Source organism: Lepidochelys olivacea, assembly GCF_965140295.1.
Source record: "Lepidochelys olivacea isolate rLepOli2 genome assembly, chromosome: 6".
NCBI classification, from domain to species: Eukaryota; Metazoa; Chordata; order Testudines; family Cheloniidae; genus Lepidochelys; species Lepidochelys olivacea.
Genome location: NC_140416.1, coordinates 113,751,523 through 113,772,746, shown reverse-complemented (window position 1 = coordinate 113,772,746; position 21,224 = coordinate 113,751,523). Strand labels below are relative to the sequence as shown.

Below are 21,224 nucleotides of genomic sequence, written 5' to 3'. Positions count from 1 at the left end.
TTGTGGTTTCCAGGGGCTGTTACCGGGAGACCCGCTGTAAACAGTGCCTCCAGCCGCCGCCCTCTCCTCCCTGCGGCCGGCGGGCTCCCAGGCACCATGCAAGCGGTGAGTCTGCCCTGGCCGCGGAGAAGGGTTCGCTGCCTCGTGGAGGGTTGGATGGCGGCAGAGGCTGGTCAATCGCCTCTCGAGTCCCATTCTTGCCTTGCGGGCGGCGGCCCCGCACGCAGGTACCGCCTGCGAAGAGCCCGAGCCGGGAGAGCCCCGGGAGAGCCCCGGCAGCAGCTCGCAGGCGTGCCCGCAGCCCCTAAAGTAGCCAGAGGGGCCAAGCGCAAGCTGTCTGCGCAGTCCGCAAAGTGATCCCCTGTAGGGGAGCAACGGTGATCTCCTACCTGCTGTTTATTTTGGATTTGCCCACTAATGTAGGGGAGAGGAGAGCGGCGTGGTAGCTTTTCTACTGGAGTCTGGACTCCTGGGTTTTCTTTCCAGCTCCATTGAGGACTTTGGAAAACGACTTTGTGCCTCAGTTTCTGCGCCTGTAAAAGGTTAATTATACTAACATGTTAGTGACACTAACCTCCTAGGGAAGTTGCCTTCTTAGAGATCTTCTAGTGGTGGAAGGTGCTGTAGTATATCAGTGAGAATTATAATTCTTTGCTATCAAAAGACAAATTAAACCGCCTGCCATTTTGGTTTTAATGACCATAAATGACCACACATTCAAGCAAGCAGCCAGAGAGTTATGTCTGCACAGTATAGTTTGCAGACACAGTAAAGTTCTTTATTCTGTTTTGCTATCATTGTTTACACTTGTATCTGATTATCCATCTTCTGCATCACTAACCACCTTCTTCTACTTGATCTATAACTGAATTGATAATCCCATGTTTACAATCTCAAGATACTGCATTTATGCAACCCCTTTCATCAGAGGATTGCAAAACACTTAAAAAAAGTGGGTATTATTTCCATTGTACAGTTGGAAAAATTGAGGCCCAATGAGGCCAGAGGCCAAGATCATACAATAGGTTAGTGTAAGCATCAGGAATAAAACCCAGATCTCCTGACTCCCAGTTCAGGGCTCTAACCATTATACAGGTTGCCTTCTGCTGACATTAAATTATTTTGATATTCTAAGGTCTTGTCCACACGACCCTGCAATGCGAACTACTGGCATGTGAACTGGGGTACACTTTAAAGTGTTGCGCTCTCACTACCCCAGGTGGACCCTGCTAATATGATCTAAAAGGTACCAAGTTTACATTAGCATAGTCCTGTTTGAAACATAGTCCTTTTAGTTCATGCTAGCAGGATCTACACAAGGCACTGCAATTCACACCCCTGTCATCCACACTGTGACTGTGGGGCCATGTAGACAAGCCTTAAGTCCAGTATTCTGACAACATTTTAGAACTGAGTCAGTGTCTGTGTGGATTTCTGTGAAACTGGTTGGTCAGCTGGCAAAAAGTGACAAAAATTAATGCAATACTGAATTTAAACTAATTATCCTTAGCTAAAGAGAAAGGGTCCCAGCAACTGGATGCATGTTATCTTAAAGGTGACTTGCAAAGGGTTTTTTAAACCTTTGCAATCTTTCCTTTTTAATGATGTATAAAGAAGACTGAAAGGTTTTTGATGGGTTTTTTTTCCTTCCAAAGTTTTTTTTCTCCTTACTTTTCAGTTGGAAAGACAAAGAATGTAAAATCTTATCTTCTCTGGTTTTGTTGGATGACCACTGGGAGGTCTAAAAGATGTTTTGCGAACTCTTCATACCTAAGTTAAATAAGCATGGAACCTGCTGTATCTTTAACAAAGATTTTCTTTCTCCAAAGTCTTAAATAGTCCTTGAAGTAAAATAGATGTTACCAGAAACAAACAAAAAATGTGTTTTAAAGAGACTGACTAAAACCCCTTTCTGTTCTTAATAGCTTTGCATTTACTGGATTTCCAGAGTCTTCCAATGTAAGGATGATTTAAATTTCTAATGTTAAAAGAAAAGTTAAAACCCCCAGCAAATCTTTCAGGCCTTCTTTAGAATCTGAAATAAGCAAAAAAGAATTAAAAACCCGTTTTTCTCTTCCTTAGCCAGTCAGCTTTTGATCCCAAAGATTTTGTCTGTTTGGCCAGTTCAGGAACCAGTTCTCAGGGACTTGCCTGACAACATGTGGGTGAAATGAACAATTGAGACAGACCAAACTGGTCAAACTACATAGTGTTTGTGTTATAAATACTTTGTTTAATTGGGTTGAGAATATGCCTGGATTAGATTTTAAAAAGAAGTTAAAGAGTTTACACATGACATTATATTTTAATTTTTGTAGATGATAAAAATAGCCCCAGGGGTGTGGTACTGGAAAGAGGATACCAACACACTCGAATTTGCAAGGTAAAAGTTACAATTTGTAAAATGTATAAACTAAGGCCTTGATCCAGTAGTCCTTATGCAGGTAAAATTGGATCCCAATGGGGTTTTGCCCAAATATGAGCTGCAGGACCAGGCCCTACATATTTGTTTTCCCTGTGGAGGGAATAGCTTTTTAACTCTCACTCTGTAGACCTTGTGCCTCAGTTTCTGCGCCTGTAAAAGGTTAATTATACTAACATGTTAGTGACACTAACCTCCTAGGGTTGTTGTTTACCCCATAGATTAATGGAAAGAGAAATTTGCCATAGAAATAATGAATATGTTAGTGACATTTGCCTTGCACTACTCTCCAGCAGAATTCACTACAAGAGGATTCCAGCAAGGCATGTTATATCAGCTAGGCACATGCCTGAAACAATGCTCTGAAAGTCAAAGGCCAAATTCAGAACTGAAGCACTGAGTGCAACTTCACTGAAGACATGGAGTTGTGTCCACTGCTATGTTTGATCCTGAAGTACTTTCAAGCACCCAGGAACTGTAGGCATAATACACCTGTGCCATTCAAGGGGTGATATTGCCCTTAAACATGATTATTTTTTACATTTTTGTGGCAGTTGTGGATTAAGACTTTAATGGGCCGAAATCTACAAAAAATTTGGGCCACTGAAAAAAATATAGGCTCCCTGTGCTTTCCTGAAACAGCTGACAGTGTATGTGCCATGCAGGGCGGATGATTTGGAGTCGGTCACACATGACTCCCATTTGTTGCCTCCCTGCCCCTTTCATATGCATTCCAGATCTTTCTCAGGCGTGGATTCCTCCTGTGTGTACTGTCTCTTCCCTACTCTGCCCATTACACACGCCCCTTTAAAGACTGGGTCCCAGCAAGTCTACCAGCCTCTCGGCTCTAAGGTTTAGTGGGTTTCCTCAGTTTCTTGTGTCCCACAGTGTACAGGGACCCTGACACCAAACTCTGGAACAAGATGGCTCACTTTTCAAGCCTATCCTCTCTGAGACATAGACATAAGAGTCTAGTCCTGTGCTCACTGATTTCAGTGGGAGCAGGAGCAGGCCATAGGTCAGGAAACAAACTTTCCCTTCCTATTTCTCTCCTACCTTGCAGTGCTCTGTGTGGCAGATGCAGGAGTGGGAGGATATGAAATTCATCAGATATATTTGTCCCTTTCTAAACCTGCCTCGATGGATAGCAAAAGGAATGTCTGACCCAATCACAGTTCAGAGATTTGTCTCAGTGTCACAGGGAGGCCCAAACATGTGGGTGTTAAATTGCAGTATATACTGAATTTGTTGCACCACTTCCCTGTCCAATTGCACTTTACCTTTCTGAATGTTCACTCTATATGTGTTACAGCTCCATCCCCACCGCAGATGCTAAAGAGAAACTCAAGAAGGGCAAAACCATCCATTTTCAGGAAATGGGTAGTAAAACACTAGACAGGTATTCCAGTTTAAACTCACTTGGTTGAAACAGGAAAGCAGCATTATTTGGGTGGGACCTTTTGCTTATAGTTTTAAGAATTTATATTTTATCTTGATTTAACAAAGTATTTAAGGCAGAAAGTAATCTGTCACTTCAGCAGTCATTTCAGGCTGTGTGGTTAGTGGTCTGAGCACAGGACCTGGAGCCAGGAACTCCTAATGTCTATTCCTAGCTCTGACTCCAGCTCCTTTTGGTTGTGGGCAATGCACTGAAGATCTTTGCCTCTGTTTCCACATCTGTTAAAATGGAGACAATAATACTTATCTATAGAGAGGGGTCTTGTGAGGATGGATTAATTAATTCATGTTGTAAAGTACTTCAAAGATTACATTTGTTGTTACCATTATTATTTATGTTACACATGGACTAGATTGGAATACAGTAAAAGGCACAGTTAACTTTTCTCTTTACCACCCATAACCTAAAATGTCTTTGACCTATGTAGTATGGTCACAATTTATTATATTACCAAATGAAAGAACCACATTCAGAAGTGCTCTGAAGAGTTGAAGGACCTTGGTTGGCTGGATGTGGTCTACTTGCAATAGCTTGTGAAAGAAAGAAAGAAAGTAAGAAAGAAAGAAAGACTTCAGAGTAGTCATCAAACATTTTTTAACTACCAGTTTCATCTTTAAATTGAATCAACTGAAAAGAGAACGTCCCAGATGTTAACAGCAAGCTTTTATCTGACTGTAACCCAGATAAGTGGAATTAACAATGTTTTTTAAATCCTGCCTGTAGATCGACTCCTAGTATGTTTCGAGATTTGTTTGGTGCAAGATTCCCTGAGAAAAGAATGAATATACAAGAAGAGAAATCCCCTAGGCTGTCAAAGCGGGGACAAAATGAGTGTGTTACATTAGATGATGTTAAATGTGAGTAAACACTGTCATTTGGTCTCAGCACAGTGTTATCCTTACAGATTAGAAAAGTATTTCCTCTAAAAGTTTTTCCTCAGAAATATTTTTGACATCCATTTTTTCCACTTCGTGCATTTTTAGATGCTGCTTTGTTTCTGGTACAAGAAGATGAATCATATCATATACCATCTTTTACAGCAGTTATGAGGTATGTAGTCTGGAATTTGTTCTAAGAATTGTGTGTGTGTGTGTGTGTGTGTGTGTGCTGTGTGTTTTAATAACTGATAGTGATCGATTCAGAGCTTGTAAAAAGTGGAGAGCGAAATATTAGAGATTTAAAATCTCTCATCTATAAAGTTCAGTGGAAAGTGCTACCAAATGCATTTCAGCCCTAACAGAGTACAGCAAATTAATTCCCTTACTCTTATGAAAGGGTCTTTCACTGTGTTTACTAAGGGCTAGATTGTGATTTGGGGCTAAACACTCATTCAGGGTAGTCATTCTAATTGCATCCCCATGCAGGCTTACCCACACATCGGGTCCGGCACTAGGCCCTAGAAGGGAGGAAAGAACAAGGTGGAGCCTTTGTTCTGCACTGCCAATACTAGAACCGCTGAGCTGGTGCAGAAGGCTTCAGAATTTGGTGCTGGTATTTGTCAACAGTAAATTAGTTCTCTGCTGCCCAGAACAAGAGGGAAGCGGAGAAGGAATTGTACCTCAGAGATATGTCCCTGAGGCACAATGGGGTGGTACCACTTCCGTACTACCTTTTGCTCAGGGCCCTGCCTACAGCCACAATCTAGCCATAAGGGAATGATCACTTGAGAAGAGAAGCGTTTTTCTGCTTGGATTTTTAAATGTGGGTTCCACACTTAACGATGTATTTTGTACAGAGAAGTCATATGTTTTACAACCCACCTGCTTCAGAAGGCCCATCTCCTGGAATGTCCACATGCAGATCCACTCTTCAGCATGCTTCTTGGACTGTGTTGTTTAGTATTTCTGTAGGGGCATGTCCCTGCAAACCCTTACTAGTGGGTGTAGTGCTTACTACTATGAATAGGTCTACTAGGGTAGGAAGCTCTAGGCTAAGTACTAAGTGTTGGTAGACTGTAGGTGCTTTGGGGCAAGGACATGCTTTTAGATTCAGACTTACATCAGTAGTATTACATACATGAAGGTAATCTTGCTGTCTTCCATTTAGGAGTAAGCAGCTGGATGAGTTCCTCATGGCTCTGCTTTTCTATTTATCGTATTATCTGGAAAAAATGGCCCTGGAAAAGAAACCCAAATCTTTTATGGTGTAAGTAAGAGGCTTTACTGATTTAAGGCACAGGGCCTGACCCTCCCTGTGCAGGCAGGCCTTACTCAAGTGAATAGTACCGTTGCTTCAATGGGACACCACACATGAGCAAGGATTACTGCAGGATTGGGCTCATAGTAGATACAGACTAGATTTCCCATTACTGTCTCTGTTGGTACATTTGAATGTAAAGGTCTTTTATGTACAAGGGGAGCATTATGGGTATGTTTTGAGATGCTGACACAAACAGGCACCGTTTACAGGGTTAAAGGTGGAGGGCCCAATCCTACAAACATATAGTCCTAGACATACTGCTCACTAAGAATAGTCTCTCCTCCCTTCCTAATATGTTTGTTCTCCTTTGTCTGTCTTGTCTATTTAGACTATATGCTCTTTGGGGCCTGGACTGCCTCTTCCTATGTCAATACACACTGTGCCTAATGAAATGGGGCCACCATCTCAACTCGAGCCTCTAGATGCTACTGCAGTGCTAATAAACTACAATTTATATTTCCTTTTTCTTCACTAGGATAAGTCATGGTAGTAAGCACTAAGCCCAGCCCTTTGCATTTGCAAGATAGGGCCCCAAGTAATCAGATAGTTGTTCACTAGTGTCCCACATAATTTACAGCAGCTATTATAAATGAGCAAAGGTGTGTATCCCTCTGCACAAAGTTGAGTCAATCAGCAGCTTGTGACATTTCAACCTCTTTCCTAGCTTTCAGCAGGATTTTTGACATAACAACCCTAAGCAGGTTGTTATGTCCAGGCTACCTGCCAAATTAATGCCCATATATTATGGAGCTAGAATAGAAATTCCAAAGTAGCTAAGATTGAAAGTAGCTTTCCATCATATGCCTGATTTCAACCCCCATCAGTGTCCTTACACAAATAGATTCCACCTGAAATTTTTCATCTGTGGTCTTGTGCCTCAGGAAGATTTGATTTTTGGGCCACACTTTGTTTTAGGGCTCCACTTATAAATGGTTTATAAAGTGTGACTACATGTTATAAGCATGTTACAGTATGAGAAGTATATGTGAGCTGGTTATATACTGTTATTTGGTTTTGACCCAAGTGGTTAGACAAAATGCAAGGTATTGTGGGTTGCTTTTGTTAGGAGGAGAACTTGATAACAGAATCAGTTATCTCTTGGATGTACTCCAGTTTATTTACAAAGAATGAACGAAGTCCTGTTTTGATGAACACAGGAGGAATCAAACAACAGGAGACAGTGTCTTTGCTCAGAGTTCCAACCCTCTTTTCTGCTAGCACTGTTACTAAAAGCTCTCTCTCTCTCTCAGCTTTTTCTCAGGGTTATGCTACCAATGCTTCTGTGGCTATACCTGGTAATTCCTTACAGCCTTCTCTGTTTCCTTCTGTGTTTCTCCTGCTTCTCTCACTCAATCCTTTATAATCCATTTGTAAGTGGAGCCTTAATATAAAGTGTGACAAGTTTGTTTGTTTTTGTAGGACAGACTGCTAGGGATTTGTCTTTGGCTGTGTAGGCAGAGCCGTCCCTTGGGTAGGGCGAATTGGGGTGATCGCTCCGGGCCCCGCGCTCTGGGGAGCCCTGTGGGCTGGGGCGATTGGCTGGTGCGATCGGTCCCAGAAGAGACGAATCCGTCACTTCTGCCCCGGGCCCTGCACCCCTTTAGGGACAGCCCTGTCTGTAGGATTGATAAACTCCAGATCCATAGGTGAGGTGTCTGCCTGACCCTGTAAGGCCATGTCTGCACTACAAAATTAAGTCGACATAACTTACCTTGGCATGCAGCTTCTGCAGTAATTACATCGCTTGTGCATGTCTACACTGTGCTCCTTGTGTCAGCGGTGCACGTCCTCACCACGACGTCCACTGTCAGTGTGGGGCATTGCGAAAACCAGTAACAGGCAACAGAAGTAACACAGTGTCTGCACTGACACTGTGTTGACCTAACTACATCGACCTTGACTCTCCACCACTTGTGGAGGTAGAGTTATTAAGTTGGCGTAGCAGGGCAGTTACGTCAGCGGGAGCGCAATTTAAATGTAGACACTGCCATAGCACTGGCTGCTGCTGGGGCAGTCTCGGGCCACCGCCTCCCCACAGCAGTAGCAGGAGTTTGGCTGTGGGAGGGGGTTCAGGGCTGGGGGTTGGGGCATGGGAGGAGGTGAGGGCAGTGGGAGGCGCTTATCTTGGTGGGCACATCGGAAGTGGCGACACGTCCCTCCCTCACTTCCCAGTCAATGGGAGCTGCGGAGCCGGCACTTGGGGTGGAGACAGTGTGTGGAGCTAGGAGCTGAGCATGTCACCACTTCCGGGGAGCCATGAGGCACCGGGTAGGGAGCCTGCCAGCCCCGCCAACCCCCCCACCCAGCACCAGTGTGTATCCTGGGCTGCACGCCACTGCCCGTTCCCCCCAGCACCAGCCGGTGTCCTGGGCTGCTCCCCCCCAGCACCTGCAGCACTTCTGGGCTGCCCCCCAAGCACCTGCGGCACCCCCAGGTTGCCCCCTGAGCACCCATGGTGCCCCCAGGGCCGCCCCCCCACGAGCACCCGCGGTGCCTCCCGGGCTGCCCCCCATAAGCACCTGCGGAATCCCCAAGTTGCCTCCCCTCCAAGATTTAGTCAGGGGTATATAGTACAAGTCATGGACAGGTCACGGGCCGTGAATTTTTGTGTAGTGCCCGTGACCTGTCCATGACTTTTACTAAAAATACCCGTGACTAAAACGTAGCCTTAGTCATAAATAAATAAATGAGATCCATAAATCATAAATGAGATTTCACATATGGTGGTCTTGGATTCACTGGTAGTGCTGTGGGCTGCAACCAGTAAGATGATCTGCAGGTCCTGAAATTGCTAGTGTCTCCATCTGGAAAGGCAAGATGCTGTCCACTTAAACGGTGAGTAGTTAGGTTCTTGCTAAAGAGTATGTAAATTGACTGAACTCACCTCTGCGTTTCAAACATTCTTGCTTTGGAAGGTTATTGAGGCATTCATGTCAAAGCCTCTCTGGGTTCATCTAGATTCCTTTTGCCAAGACTCTGTCAATCTGGTTTCAGATCTGGGTATGGTAAAGAAAGACAACCTCTGTGTTTTATCTTCACTTGGTGCTCTTCTGACTCTTAGCAGATTTCTTACAGATACACTGAGCAAAGAACTCCAAACTCAGCCAGCCACCCTTCCAAAAAGCAGTGAAAGTCACTCCACCCCCTGGGTGGCAGTTTGAGCTCGAAAACATAAAAACAAGTGTTTTCTTCACTTTCTAAAAATAATCTTCTACTTTTATTGTTCCTGGAATCCCATATTTCAAAAATGGTTTAGTCTGAGAGTTCTACATTTGCTTTATTAATTTGTCCTAAAAGAGGATGAGAACCTTTCAGTATTTTTTGGAAGGATTTTGGAGATGTTTGCTCAGCGTGGCCCCAATCGTACAATGAAGTGTGCCAATATACGGATCTGTTTGCAGTACCGGGGTGTATATCTGAACTTGCAAGAAGTCCCAAGGATCCCTGTCTAGGCTACAAGAAGGGTTTACAAGCTTGGGAAGACCAGAGAGAGTTCCCTGGCAATCTGTGGATGTGGAGCTTGCAGCCCTGCAGGGCCATAGAGAGCTTATGGGGCCAAGTCCCATGCTGTGTTGCCCCTCCAGCCCTGAAAATGCTCTAAATCAATCTGACTGTAAACGGGTCCTCTGGGTTGGTTCATGCGGTGTGATGGTTGATCCATATTCTTTCCTTTCATAAACATTCAGACATATCTCACCGAAACAGAACACCCTTTAAAATAACTATTTTTCCTTCTTTTAAAACAGAAACCCCAGTGTGTTAGACCAAAAAGAACTGGAGGAGACATTGGCTAAGCTAGCAGGAACCAAGAAACACCTTGCCAAGGTGTACTGCCTCCTTATTCTTGGACTAGGAAGGCCTGCGCAGCATCACATGGCTTGTGGAAAGTAAGGAAATGCACTGAATAATGTTCCCTATGATGACTCCTCACCAGGTGTGCTTGTATTGACGGTAGTCAATGTGGGGCATTGTGGGATGGCTCTCGAAAGCCAGTAACAGTCGACATAAGCAACATGGTGTCTACACTGACACTGTGTTGACCTAACTACATCTACTTTGACTTTACACTGCTTGTGGAGGCAATTGTTGCCATTACACCTGACATCCAGCCAGTCCAAGCATGGGCCAGGGCCCTCATTTTGGGTATGTCTGCACTGCACTCAGCAGCATAGGTGCTGACTCCGTGGGTGCTCCAGGGCGGGAGCATCCATGGGGAAAAATTAGTGAGTGCTCTGCAACCATGGCAGCCAAGCTCCTCTCACCCCCCGCCTCACCTCCTCCTCCCACCTGAGTGCGCCACGTCCCTGCTCCTCCGCCTACCTTCCAGCGTTTCCCGCCCAGCCGCCGCCAAACAGCTGTTTGGCAGTGTTAGCATGCTCGGGGGTGGGAGCAGTGGGAACGTGGCGTGCTCAGGGGAGGAGGCAGGGAGGAGGTGGGGCCAGGGCGGGGATTTGGGGAAGGAGTTGGAATAGGGGCAGGGAGCGGATGGAGTTGGGGTGGGGACTTTGGGGAAGCAGTTGGAATGGGGGCGGGGCACGGGTGGGGCCTCATGGAAGGGGTTGAGTGGGGGCGGGGCCGGGGGCAGAGCAGGGTCGAGCACCATGGGAAAGAGGGAAAGTCGGTGCCTATGCTCAGGAGGTGTGATTGCAGCAGGTGTAGGCATACCCAAGTCAGCTGTGATCTAGCTAGATCAAAGCTAGCTCGAGTAAGAATAACATTGAAGCCACAGAGGTATGGGTGGCAGCTGTGTCCTGGTGTTCCAGGCGGGCAGGGCTAACCTGTGCAGCCTCCCATGTGCTGTGATTTCATTGCTAGTGTTACTCACGCTGGCTTTGATCTAGCCTAGGTACGTCTAGATATGCTGCAGTCATGCCTCCCACTTGCAGGCTAACTAGACCTTTTCTTTGACAAAGACAAAAGCCCACAATAACCCAGTCCGAGTGAGCATGGCAGGAGGGAAAGCACTGGCCAGGGCTGAGTGAGCAGCTCGGAAAATATTGACTTTTGTTATAAATAGGAGGCCTGCCAAGTGATTCAGAGAGTGCAAGGCCAGATGGGACCACTGTGTCCTCTAGTCTGACCTTCTGCATTACATAGGCCACAGGACTGCAACACATTGCAGCAGGGCTTTGGATACCTGACTTGCTGCTCAGATCCAGCTGTGCAGAAGCCTTGGTGGCTATAGGAACGATGTGGTATTGAGTGGGTCCAGCACAGTCAACTGGGCAAATGACAGTGCTGACATTAATTGCCATTTCCTAAACCTCAGGGGAAATTGTGAGGGCAACGTAGCAGGGAGGAGGGAAGGTTAATACCTCTTAGAAGGAGAAAGGTAAACTAATTAATCCATGCAATATATCATCTTGTGATACCAGTGCTATGTCACATACCTCCTTGTGATCAGTGAGCTGCTAGGCACCAGCGTACTATGCTGGTACAGCCCATCCACACTGTCGGGGGGAGGGACAGCTCAGTGGTTTGAGCACTGGCCTGCTAAACCCGGGGTTGTGAGCTGAATCCTTGAGGGGGCCGTTTAGGGATCTGGGGCAAAAACAATTGGGGATTGGTCCTTCTTTGAGCAGGGGGTTGGACTAGATGACCTCCTGAGGTCCCTTCCAACCCTGATATTCTATGATTGCTCTCCTGTTGCTGAAGCCTTTTCCTATCTACTTCCATGATCAAGCTGTTCCCCAGTCCCTCCAGATTTAGGTTGCCACAGTACCGACTCTTTCCAAAGCAGAGTTGCTGATGCCCATCCATCCCAGATCTTGAATGTGAATTGTAGAGGAAGGGTAACATGCAACCAGCTACTGTAACTGTTGGCTGCCTCAAGCCTTTCTTCAGATCCCAACATACCTTCCTCTCTTGCTCGGTGTGAGCTAGTGCAAGAGCAAAGCTGGGCGTGGGAGTTGCAGAAAGGCCATAGGAGCAGAAGAGGGCTGGAGCATGAAGAGAAGAGGCTGCACTTTGGGAGCGTGGGCAGCAGCAGCAGGAGGGGGATTGGGTGCTTTAAGGGTATGACTACACTGCACACTAAGCATGGAGCTGTGGTGTGCTGGCCTGTTGACTCATGGGTTGCAGTAGTACAGCGCTGGCCAGCCAGAAGATCCTGCATTGGAGCTAGCCTGAAGCATGGTCAGCATGAACCAACCAAGGACTGGGAGGGATGGAGAGAGGGGAGAAAAAAAGGTACAGAGGGCAAGAGAGATGGGGAAGGAGAGAAGGGTGTGTTGGAGGAGACGAGGGATCCATGGAAAAGGGGGAAGGAAAGATGGAGGAGGAAATGGAGAGGGACATGGAAGAAGAGGAGAGAGTAGTAATAAGGGATGAAGGTGAAACTGGAAGATGGAAGGAGAGAATGAGAGGGACATAATCAAATGAATGAGAGACCACATGGTGCTGAGGCTACAAAATCATGTCTTATTTGCTCATACTCCTGCATGATGCTGTATTATCCCTCGGAGCTGAGAGGAGGGCAGTCTACTGTCCACCTTCCAGGCATGGGGGTCTCTGGCTCAAACACTCTTCTGTGCTAGCTTGGTGAATGGGGTGTGTGTCTGTCTGTCTGTCCGTCCATCTGTCCCTCCACTCCCGTTAATGAAGAGGATAGGGTAACCTGCAATGTGAGCAGACCTGGGGGAGCTCTCCTGATTTCCCAGGGAGATCCCACAGTGCTCTCACCCAGCGTGTGCCCCACATTCATGAGGCCCTGAAGCATGAGGAGTAAAGAGCACAGCGCAGTACTCCCTGTGCACCCTGGGGCCACAGCATTGTGTGACCAGCTGCTGGATCTCTGGGCTGATTGCCGTTTAGGGTGGTGCTGTGGGGTTGTTTTCATTTTCTTGCTGATTGGACAGGGAGAGTCATGCCAGCATTTTATTTTTCCGGTTGGAGCACAGACTGTAATACAGCCTCAAAGGCTGCAGGTACAAGACCCAATTTGTGCAATGTCTTCTCGGGCCAGCTAGAGCTACTGGTTCTGAAAAACTGATCTATTCACTGTCCTTGCTAGGATAAAACTCCCTGGACAAGAAATCAATGGAACAGGAGCTCTGCCCTACTTATTGAGTCTGCTGCCAGTTCTCTCCCTTCTCTTTCCTGGTAGAGGGAAAGGAGCAGAGTTGTAGCTATATATAGAGTTTATTTTAAAAAAAAAACCCTGCAACAATCTGGGTAAAAAGTGAAGAGATGTGAATGAGAATTGTCAGTATTATTTAGTATTTACATTACAATTGTGCCCAGAGACTCTGAACAGGATTGGGGCCCCACTGTGCCAGGCTCTGTAGAAACATAGGGGTAGATGTGGTCCCTGACTCAAAGAGCTTAGAGTCTAGGGCCTGGTTTACACTACATGGTTAGGTCTACATAAGCTGCCTTGTGTCAACCTAGCTGTCCAAGCGACTTCACTTAAATTTGGCTCCTGCCAACATAAAGGCCTCTCCGCACTGATTTGGTAACATCACTTTCCTGAGCAGCGTAGAGTCACAGATGATGTAATTAAGTTGACGCAGTGTCAGTGTAGACACTGTGTTGCTTACATTGACTGTTACTGGCTTTCAGGACCTTCCCACAATCCCCCACACTGACCATACAATGGATACAAGCACTCCTAGTGAGGATGCGCACTGCCAACACAAGGAGCCAAGTGTGCACACTCACAAGCGATTAAATAATTGTGGTGGTTGTATGCCAACGTAAATTAGGTTGACCTAATTTTGTAGTGTAGACATGGCCTAAGAAGACTATCTATCTATCTATCTATCTATCTATCTATCTATCTATCTATCTATCTATCTATCTATCTATTAATCTAAGGGTGGCATTTTCAAAAGCCCCCAGCATTGGCCTACCTCTGTTCCCCTTGAAGTTAACTGAAAATCCCACGCACCATGAATGTATTTGATTCCATACATCTATCCATCTGTGAGAGATACAAACTTGTTTTGCAATTACATACATAATATATAAACTTTCCCAAATTGACTTAGATTAGCTTGAAATGGCTGAATGGTCACTGGGAATTCCATAGACTGCCTAAAACAAGTGCTATTGTGTCACACTGATCAACATTTATTAATTATTAGAGCTGGTTGAGAATTTTTCAAGTCAGTGTTTTTGTTGGAAAATACTGATTCTTTGAAACTGTTCATGGGACAGGGTTAGTTTCCACTAATTTCTCAACTAGAAAAACTTCTGGGGAAAAAAGTTTTGAAATTGCTAAAATAGTACACTTCAGCATTTTTTAAATGACAAAATTTGTTGCTTTGGTTCCATATGACTTTTCAGTTAGAAATCTAAGCTAATTATATATATATATTAAATTAAAAATGCAAAAAAGGTCAAAAACGAAACATTTCCAAAAGGTTGAAATGAAATGTTTCAACTGACCCAAATAGGCTGACCAGATAGCAAGTGTGAAAAATCAGGACAGGGTTTGGGGGGTAATAGGCACCCATATAAGCAAAAGCCCCAAATCTCAGGACTGTCCCTATAAAATCAGGACATCTGGTCACCCTAGACCCAAGCCTGATTGTTTCTCAGATTTTTGGTTTGTGACAATTTTTGAGATTTTGACTTTTTGTCCCGATTTGGAATGAGGAATTTTTTTTTGAAATCTCAACATTTTTCCAGGGATGGGAAAAGCATTTCCCACCCAGCTGCACTAATTATTCATACCCAGTTGTTAAGTTATTAATTGTTCCTGTGAGGGTTTCTCCAAGGGTTTAGAAAGGAGCCTGTGCTGGAGGAAGAGTAGCGTGAGGCTTCAAATGGCATCCACGTGCAACGTAATAATTATTGAAATGTTTGTGAAGCTCAGCGTAGGAGTCCTATTTTGATGTTATCGCAGACTGTGTTTTGAGGAGTTCCCCAGCAAACCTATTTGTGTGTATGAGCTTTAGTTCTTTTATGTCTCCAACCCTGAGGAAGGAATAGGTGTGTCTGGCTTTCTCTCTGAAACTGCTGGGACAGATTGTGCAATTTTTGTATAGTGCCAATTTCCTTCTGGGGAAAAGTAGGTTGTGTGCCCAGAGCTGCATACATTACTGACACAAATAGGGCTAAAGCCGGGGGGGCCTCACTTGAAGTCTGAGGCAGGACTCACCCGGACCTTGTTGTGGTCCCTAGTCCATAAAACACATAGCTGTGGATCAGAGAGTTGCTAAAATGGCATATGAAGCATTTATTTTCAGTTGCATCCACATGCAGGATGCAGGGTCCTATAAAAGTTAGAGAACATTGTGTTTCTCTGAAACCTGTGTTTTCATAAGCACACACGCCTCTGCTTAATGTGGCGTCTGGGTTTGGCTGTGCTTTCCTCCGCTATGTCCAAAGCATTCATTTCTGCACTCACTGGCAGTTCTACAGACTCCTTCTGACTGGGTTTCTAGTGCATGGGATGCACTTCACTCACTTAGCCATTCACATGTTTCTGACAATGCCCCCTCTTGAGCTTGTTGAAGTTTACCATTTTCCTAACTCCGCCATCATTTTCTTAGCTAATGAGTAAGAGTGCACCAAACACAGGAACTAAAGTTTCCCACTAACTTTAGGAAGTTTTACCTTGGGCCATTTTCTTGGGTTAACCTCCCTCTGCATGGTTAGCTTTGGAAGGGAGAGGGATGGAGACCACAGCCCTGCTGGGCTCCAGTTGAAAGGCTATGTTCTGTCAATCTTTCATTTAGAGTGGTTGGGTTTGCTAGAATGCAGAAAGCAGTTGGAGGATTTTGTCATTAAGGAACTGCACAAGCTACATCATGCTAAAAGATGAAATCAGCTCTTAAGGGGTCATTTTTCTTAATCCACTGTTAGATTTCACGATTATAATGTTCGTGGCTGATAGCACATTACAGGTATTGATGCGCAACAAAATTTGTTGAAGTGACTTTAGAATTCCACAGTGACAATGGGCCACGTTGCTTGGCCACTGTTAAGCTCAGGGGCTCCTACCCTTACCATGTTGAAGGGAGTCAGTTGCCTCTGTGCCATCATCATCTCTTACCTTGGACCCTGCGTAGCACATGGGGTTTGGGATCTGCAGCTGGGGAGGTGTCAGGTTTGGGGAAAGAGGGCAGAGGAATTGAGTGGGGCTGGTAGGGATGCACATCTTTCCCCTGGCCACTAAAAAAGCCAGTGAACAATTCATGCAGTCTAGAGCATATCACTTTTGCTGTCCCCTCTGTACTGAGGTTTCTGGGTGCAGTGGCAGCTGGGGAAGCCCTGATCATGTGGAACAATTGGCGCTGCACTGTTCGGAAACCAGGGAAAGCTACAGTGGCCCTGAGTGCTGGCATGGAGGCACAGAGCCTCTTGCATATCCCTTAGGATCTACCCAGATCCTGCGGGAATCTGTAGGGCCTGGATTGGGGGGGAATTGCTTCTCATTCCGTGGGAGCAAAATCTGCCCCCTTGCAGAATGATTGAATGGCTTCTCGTAGGTTGAGGTTCTGCCTTCCAAATCTACAGGTATGTCCATGGCAGGGGTTAGCTGTCCCGGTGTCCCAAACATTTGGCACAGATGTGAATGAGATCAATGTACTTCCAGATCAAGCCTTTCACGAGGAATGCTACTGATACTTTAACAGAGGCTGTTCTCCTAAAGCTTTGTCAGTCTTCTACAAAGTTTTACATTTCCTCTCTGAGTCCCAGAAATCCTCTCCCTTCCATGTCTCATGTATCGTCTCTCAGCTTTGAGCGAATATTGCTCCCATCCTAGCTATGCCCCCATTGAAGTCAATGAGAGTTTTTCCATTGACTTCAGTGGGTGCGAAGTTAGACCAAGGCTGAGTATTTTTTAAAATCCCACCCACAGGGCCCGATTTTAATAGACACAGAACCCAAAACTCTATGTGAAATGAATGGGAACCTCATGTGCTCAGCACCTCCAACTGTCAGGCCCATGACATTTGGTCTCTGGCCGATTTAATTAGCTAAGCCACATAGTGTTGTGGATTTTCTTTCTTTTCTTTTTGAGTCAGTCCAGAAATCCTGCCTTTCTCTTGGACACTGGTCCTCTGCATTGCTGGTAAAGATGGTTGCTCAGCAACCAGCCTTACTGTGCTGTTGAAAAGTCAGCTGTGTGATAGCCATATGATTTGTTTCAGAGTAGCAGCCGTGTTAGTCTGTATTTGCAAAAAGAAAAGGAGGACTTGTGGCACCTTAGAGACTAACAAATTTATTTGAGCATAAACTTTCGTGAGCTACAGCTCACTTCATCGGATGCATTCAGTGAAAAATACCTTGATAGATTTCCACTCCATACGTCTAAATTCAGTGCCTTGCATAATGACAGGTTTCAGAGTAGCAGCCGTGTTAGTCTGTATTCGCAAAAAGAAAAGGAGTACTTGTCCACTGAATGCATCCGATGAAGTGAGCTGTAGCTCACGAAAGCTTATGCTCAAATAAATTTGTTAGTCTCTAAGATGCCACAAGTACTCCTTTTCTTCATATGATTTGTGTCCAGTATGCTGTTCAGAGACTTGAAAGCATAACTCCAGCTATTAACTTTGTGCTGTTGTTGATTGTCTTAGGAGAAAAACATCATCAACACAGAAGGACCGAGAGTTCTTTGAGGTAAGAAAGAGACATTCGTGGATAGACACTGAGCTTTTTCACTAATCCTAGAATAAGATGAAGCGAGGAAGCATCACAAAAGGTAACTGCCCTGGGCTTAAGATATTGGGCCAGATCATCAGCTGGTCTAAGCTGACTTAGCTCTGTGGAAGTTAGTGGTGTAAATCAGTATGTCTTCAGCTGAGGCTCTGGGCCAGAATAACTAGTGGGGGAGAAAGCAGTGAGTTGTTTAAATTGTCACTAACACACACGTCCTCAGAATTGTTCCTGCTGAGACAATACACTGAGAAAATGGGTCAGCCACCAATTTTGTCCTGTGTTTTGCTCTTTTACTCAAATTTTGAAGGCCTCCATTTTGTTCCTCATTGTCCCTACAGAAAATAAAACAAAGCAGCTCAAAGTCTTCATGAGCAACCCTACAATAACAAAGCAGTTTGCATGTGATGAAAGGAAAAAAATCAGCAAGAAAATAGAGTTCAGTTTGAAACTTCCATTCGGGTTAAATCCAATTGCAGCCTAGCATTGTGTGATTCCGAAATGTAACCGTCTTAAAGATGACAGTAACATTTCCCATCATTCTTAGTAACGTTTCCGGATGTCTATGCAGGAATAGCCCTGTGAACAGGTTTTGACAGTTAATTTCCAGATACCATACTTCACCAGATTCATAGAAAACATTTGAAACCAATACGATATTTTGGACTCCTGTGGATTGTGATGAGCTTACTTAGGGCTTGTCCACACCTGACATGCTACAGCAGCACAGCTGCGGAGCCGTAGCACTTCTGTGTAGACACTACCTACACCGACGGGAGGGGTTCTCCCGACTATATAGTTAATCCACCTCACTGACAGGCTGTTACTAGGGCCTGGTCTACACGGGGTGGGGGCATGGGGGGGAGATCGACTTAAGTTATGCAACTTTAGCTACATGAATAACATAGCTGAAGTCGACATAGTTAGACCTACTCACTGCAGTGTCTTCACTTCACTGCGGTGAGTCGACTGCTGCCACTCCCCCGTCAACTCTGCCTGAGCCTCTCGCAGTGCTGGAGTACAGGAGTGGACAGGAGAGCGCTCGGGGGTCAATTTATTGTGTCTAGACTAGATGAGTTAAATCGACCCCCGTTGGATCGATCACTGCCCGCCGATTCAGCAGGTAGTGTAGACATACCCTATGTTAACAGAAGAATTCTTCCATCGACCTAGTGCTGTCTATACCAGGGGTTAGGTCGGCACAGCTACATCTCAGAGGTGGATTTTTTACACCTGAGAGATGTAGCTATAGCTATGTAAGTTTCTGGCATAGACCAGCTCTTAGCAGAAATTCTATGTAATGGGGACACGTTCAACCTGTGCCAAGTATCCCTGGTATTTAACCAGGCGCTAACTGGGTGAACATCTGAGCTTTGGTCTTTTAATACTGAAGTTGCCAAGCAAGGATGAGATGCGGTGATCTCATTTCTCGTAGTAGTATTCGGTAAGTAATTTCATTTCCAGTCTTCTCGGTACATTTTTAAAACGTAATGTCCTATTCTCCACTTAATCCCTATGACATTGCAGTGACTCAGTGTGGGGAGACACTACTGTTTCCAACTGAAACACAAGCATATCGAACAGGACTCAGGGTGTTTGATTCTAAAAACAGCCATCAGTCATGGGAAGTGTCACATTAAGAGACATTCTACTGTGCCACAAGTCTCTACTGTAAAGAATATGCTGTGATACTGGGTCAGATTCTATCCTGATGTATCTCTGTTGACTTCAGTGGAGTTACGCCAGCAGATAATTTGGTCCTCCCCTTTGTATGCTGTGGCTTTCTCTATAGAACAGCCATATGCGGTAAGATTGGTCTCTGTTTCTGTTTAGTGCTTCTACAACTTCTGTACATACGTGGCCTGGGTGGTGTTCAGACGGAAGTACTTCCAAGAGATTCAGGAAGAAGTGGGCAGGCTTCTTCGCTCTGACATATTTAACCCCGCGTTGAGAGAGAAGAACAGCCCCGACCTGCAGAAAACAGATGTCTCTGCCGATCAGAGGAAAGTTATCTTTCCCTATCACAGGTACCACTCCTTGCTTGTTATCCTGGCACATAGGGGAGTTTGCACTGCACCACCCAGATCAAACAAAAGCCTCATTTGTTTTTTCTGAAGGAGCATATATGCCAGACGCCCTGCAATAAAGAGTGTCGTTGGCCAGCGCTCGCCGGTGCTCAGTACACTACTGCCCCTGCCCAAAGACAATGCTGAGTATCTCTTCCAGAACCATTACCTGCATCGGGGCAGAACCCTTCCAACCAGCAGCAGCAAGAACCTGCCGGACTACTCAACTGTTGAGCTTACACCCAAGTAAGGAGCTGTTTCCATGAATGTTGGCTGTATTTCTGCAAGGGATGGTTGACACTTAAAGAGCCCTTCCACCTTAACAGGGGGGTGGTGTGTCTGATGTACTTAACTGAAGGCCCCTGCACCCATGTTTCTTCCCAGACCCAGCAGGACCAATGTAGTCCCACTGCATGGTGGGAGAGCGGGATTTGGGGACTTAATTGGTGCATGATCCCTGTGCACAGAGGCGAAGTTTTTCCCTCAAGGTAATGCCTGACCCAGGTAAAGTTCTTCGCAATTTTCCATATAAAGTTGCAAATTCCACCCCTGCACCCCAGTTTTCCTTAGCCCTGGTGCTTCAGTTACATCCGTGACTCCTTTCGAAACAGGGTTGGCATCATTGGAGCCCTTCGCAGCAAGTTCAATCCCCACACTCTCATGCCTATTGGGGTGATGGAGGAGGAGGAGGAGGAGGAAGAACAAAGAATAAAGAGAAACGGTTCCTCAGTCAGTTCATATGACCTGGCTTTGTCATACCACAGAGGCACCCAAGTTGGAATCGGTCGCCCGAGCATGGTACTCTCGAGAGCAACTATGGAGGGGGACTACTCTGAAAATGGTTAACAGAAATGGCGCCCTCTAGCATTGAGGGTAATTCTAGCATGTGTTAAGTAAACCACTTTGAAGCTTCATTTTTAAGAGCAGAGGCTATTTGTTACAGGTAGTGAAGCGTAGTGAATAGGGCATTGGACTGGGATTTAGAAAACCTAGCTTCTGTTCCCGGCTCGGCCACTGACTTGCGGTGTGACCTTGGGCAAGTCATTTCCCCCACTTGGTGCCTCAGTTTCCCCATCTGTAAAATGGGGATAATGATACTGACTCCCTCTGTAAAGTGTTTTGAGATCTATAGACCAAAAGAGCTAGGTATGATTATTATTTATTCCTTTAAAATTTGCATTGCTAGAAGATTCCTAGAAGGATTAAAAGTTCTGGAAATGATGGTTTTATGGGAATTTCCTCTTACATTTTTAATGTATTGTGTTTACTCATTTTTGATTTCTGTAGTGTTTCACTGAGCTTTGCACACATGCATCTCTCCAGACTAATGCATGACAAATGTTGATAAATGAATAGCAAAGACGAATCCCACTATTTGAAGATATGGGGGAGATCCTCAGTCATTGTAAATCAGTGTTGCTCCACTGAAATCAAGGGAGCTATGCTGATTTACTCCAGATGAGGAGCTAAC

The 21,224-nt window shown here is 45.3% G+C and overlaps 1 protein-coding gene across 2 annotated transcripts in view; it reads left to right on the top strand.

Annotated features, from left to right (window-relative positions):
- The first annotated feature begins 8 nt into the window (after positions 1-8).
- The window catches only part of PPP1R36 (protein phosphatase 1 regulatory subunit 36), a 22,890-nt gene continuing 1,674 nt past the window's right edge, over positions 9-21,224 (top strand). Inside the window, exons 1-11 of one of the 2 annotated variants that reach the window (XM_084631271.1) lie at positions 9-105; positions 2,319-2,383; positions 3,735-3,821; positions 4,605-4,738; positions 4,865-4,931; positions 5,928-6,026; positions 9,827-9,967; positions 17,609-17,651; positions 19,521-19,714; positions 19,805-19,999; positions 20,365-21,224. The exon at positions 20,365-21,224 is cut by the window's right edge and continues 1,674 nt beyond it. In XM_084631271.1, the coding sequence (XP_084487397.1) occupies positions 97-105; positions 2,319-2,383; positions 3,735-3,821; positions 4,605-4,738; positions 4,865-4,931; positions 5,928-6,026; positions 9,827-9,967; positions 17,609-17,651; positions 19,521-19,714; positions 19,805-19,999; positions 20,365-20,599 (1,269 nt within the window). In that variant the 5' untranslated portion in view covers positions 9-96 and the 3' untranslated portion in view covers positions 20,600-21,224. Of the gene's footprint in view, positions 106-474; positions 543-2,318; positions 2,384-3,734; positions 3,822-4,604; positions 4,739-4,864; positions 4,932-5,927; positions 6,027-9,826; positions 9,968-17,608; positions 17,652-19,520; positions 19,715-19,804; positions 20,000-20,364 lie in introns of those variants that run through there. The other variant, XM_084631272.1, reaches the window with a different exon arrangement.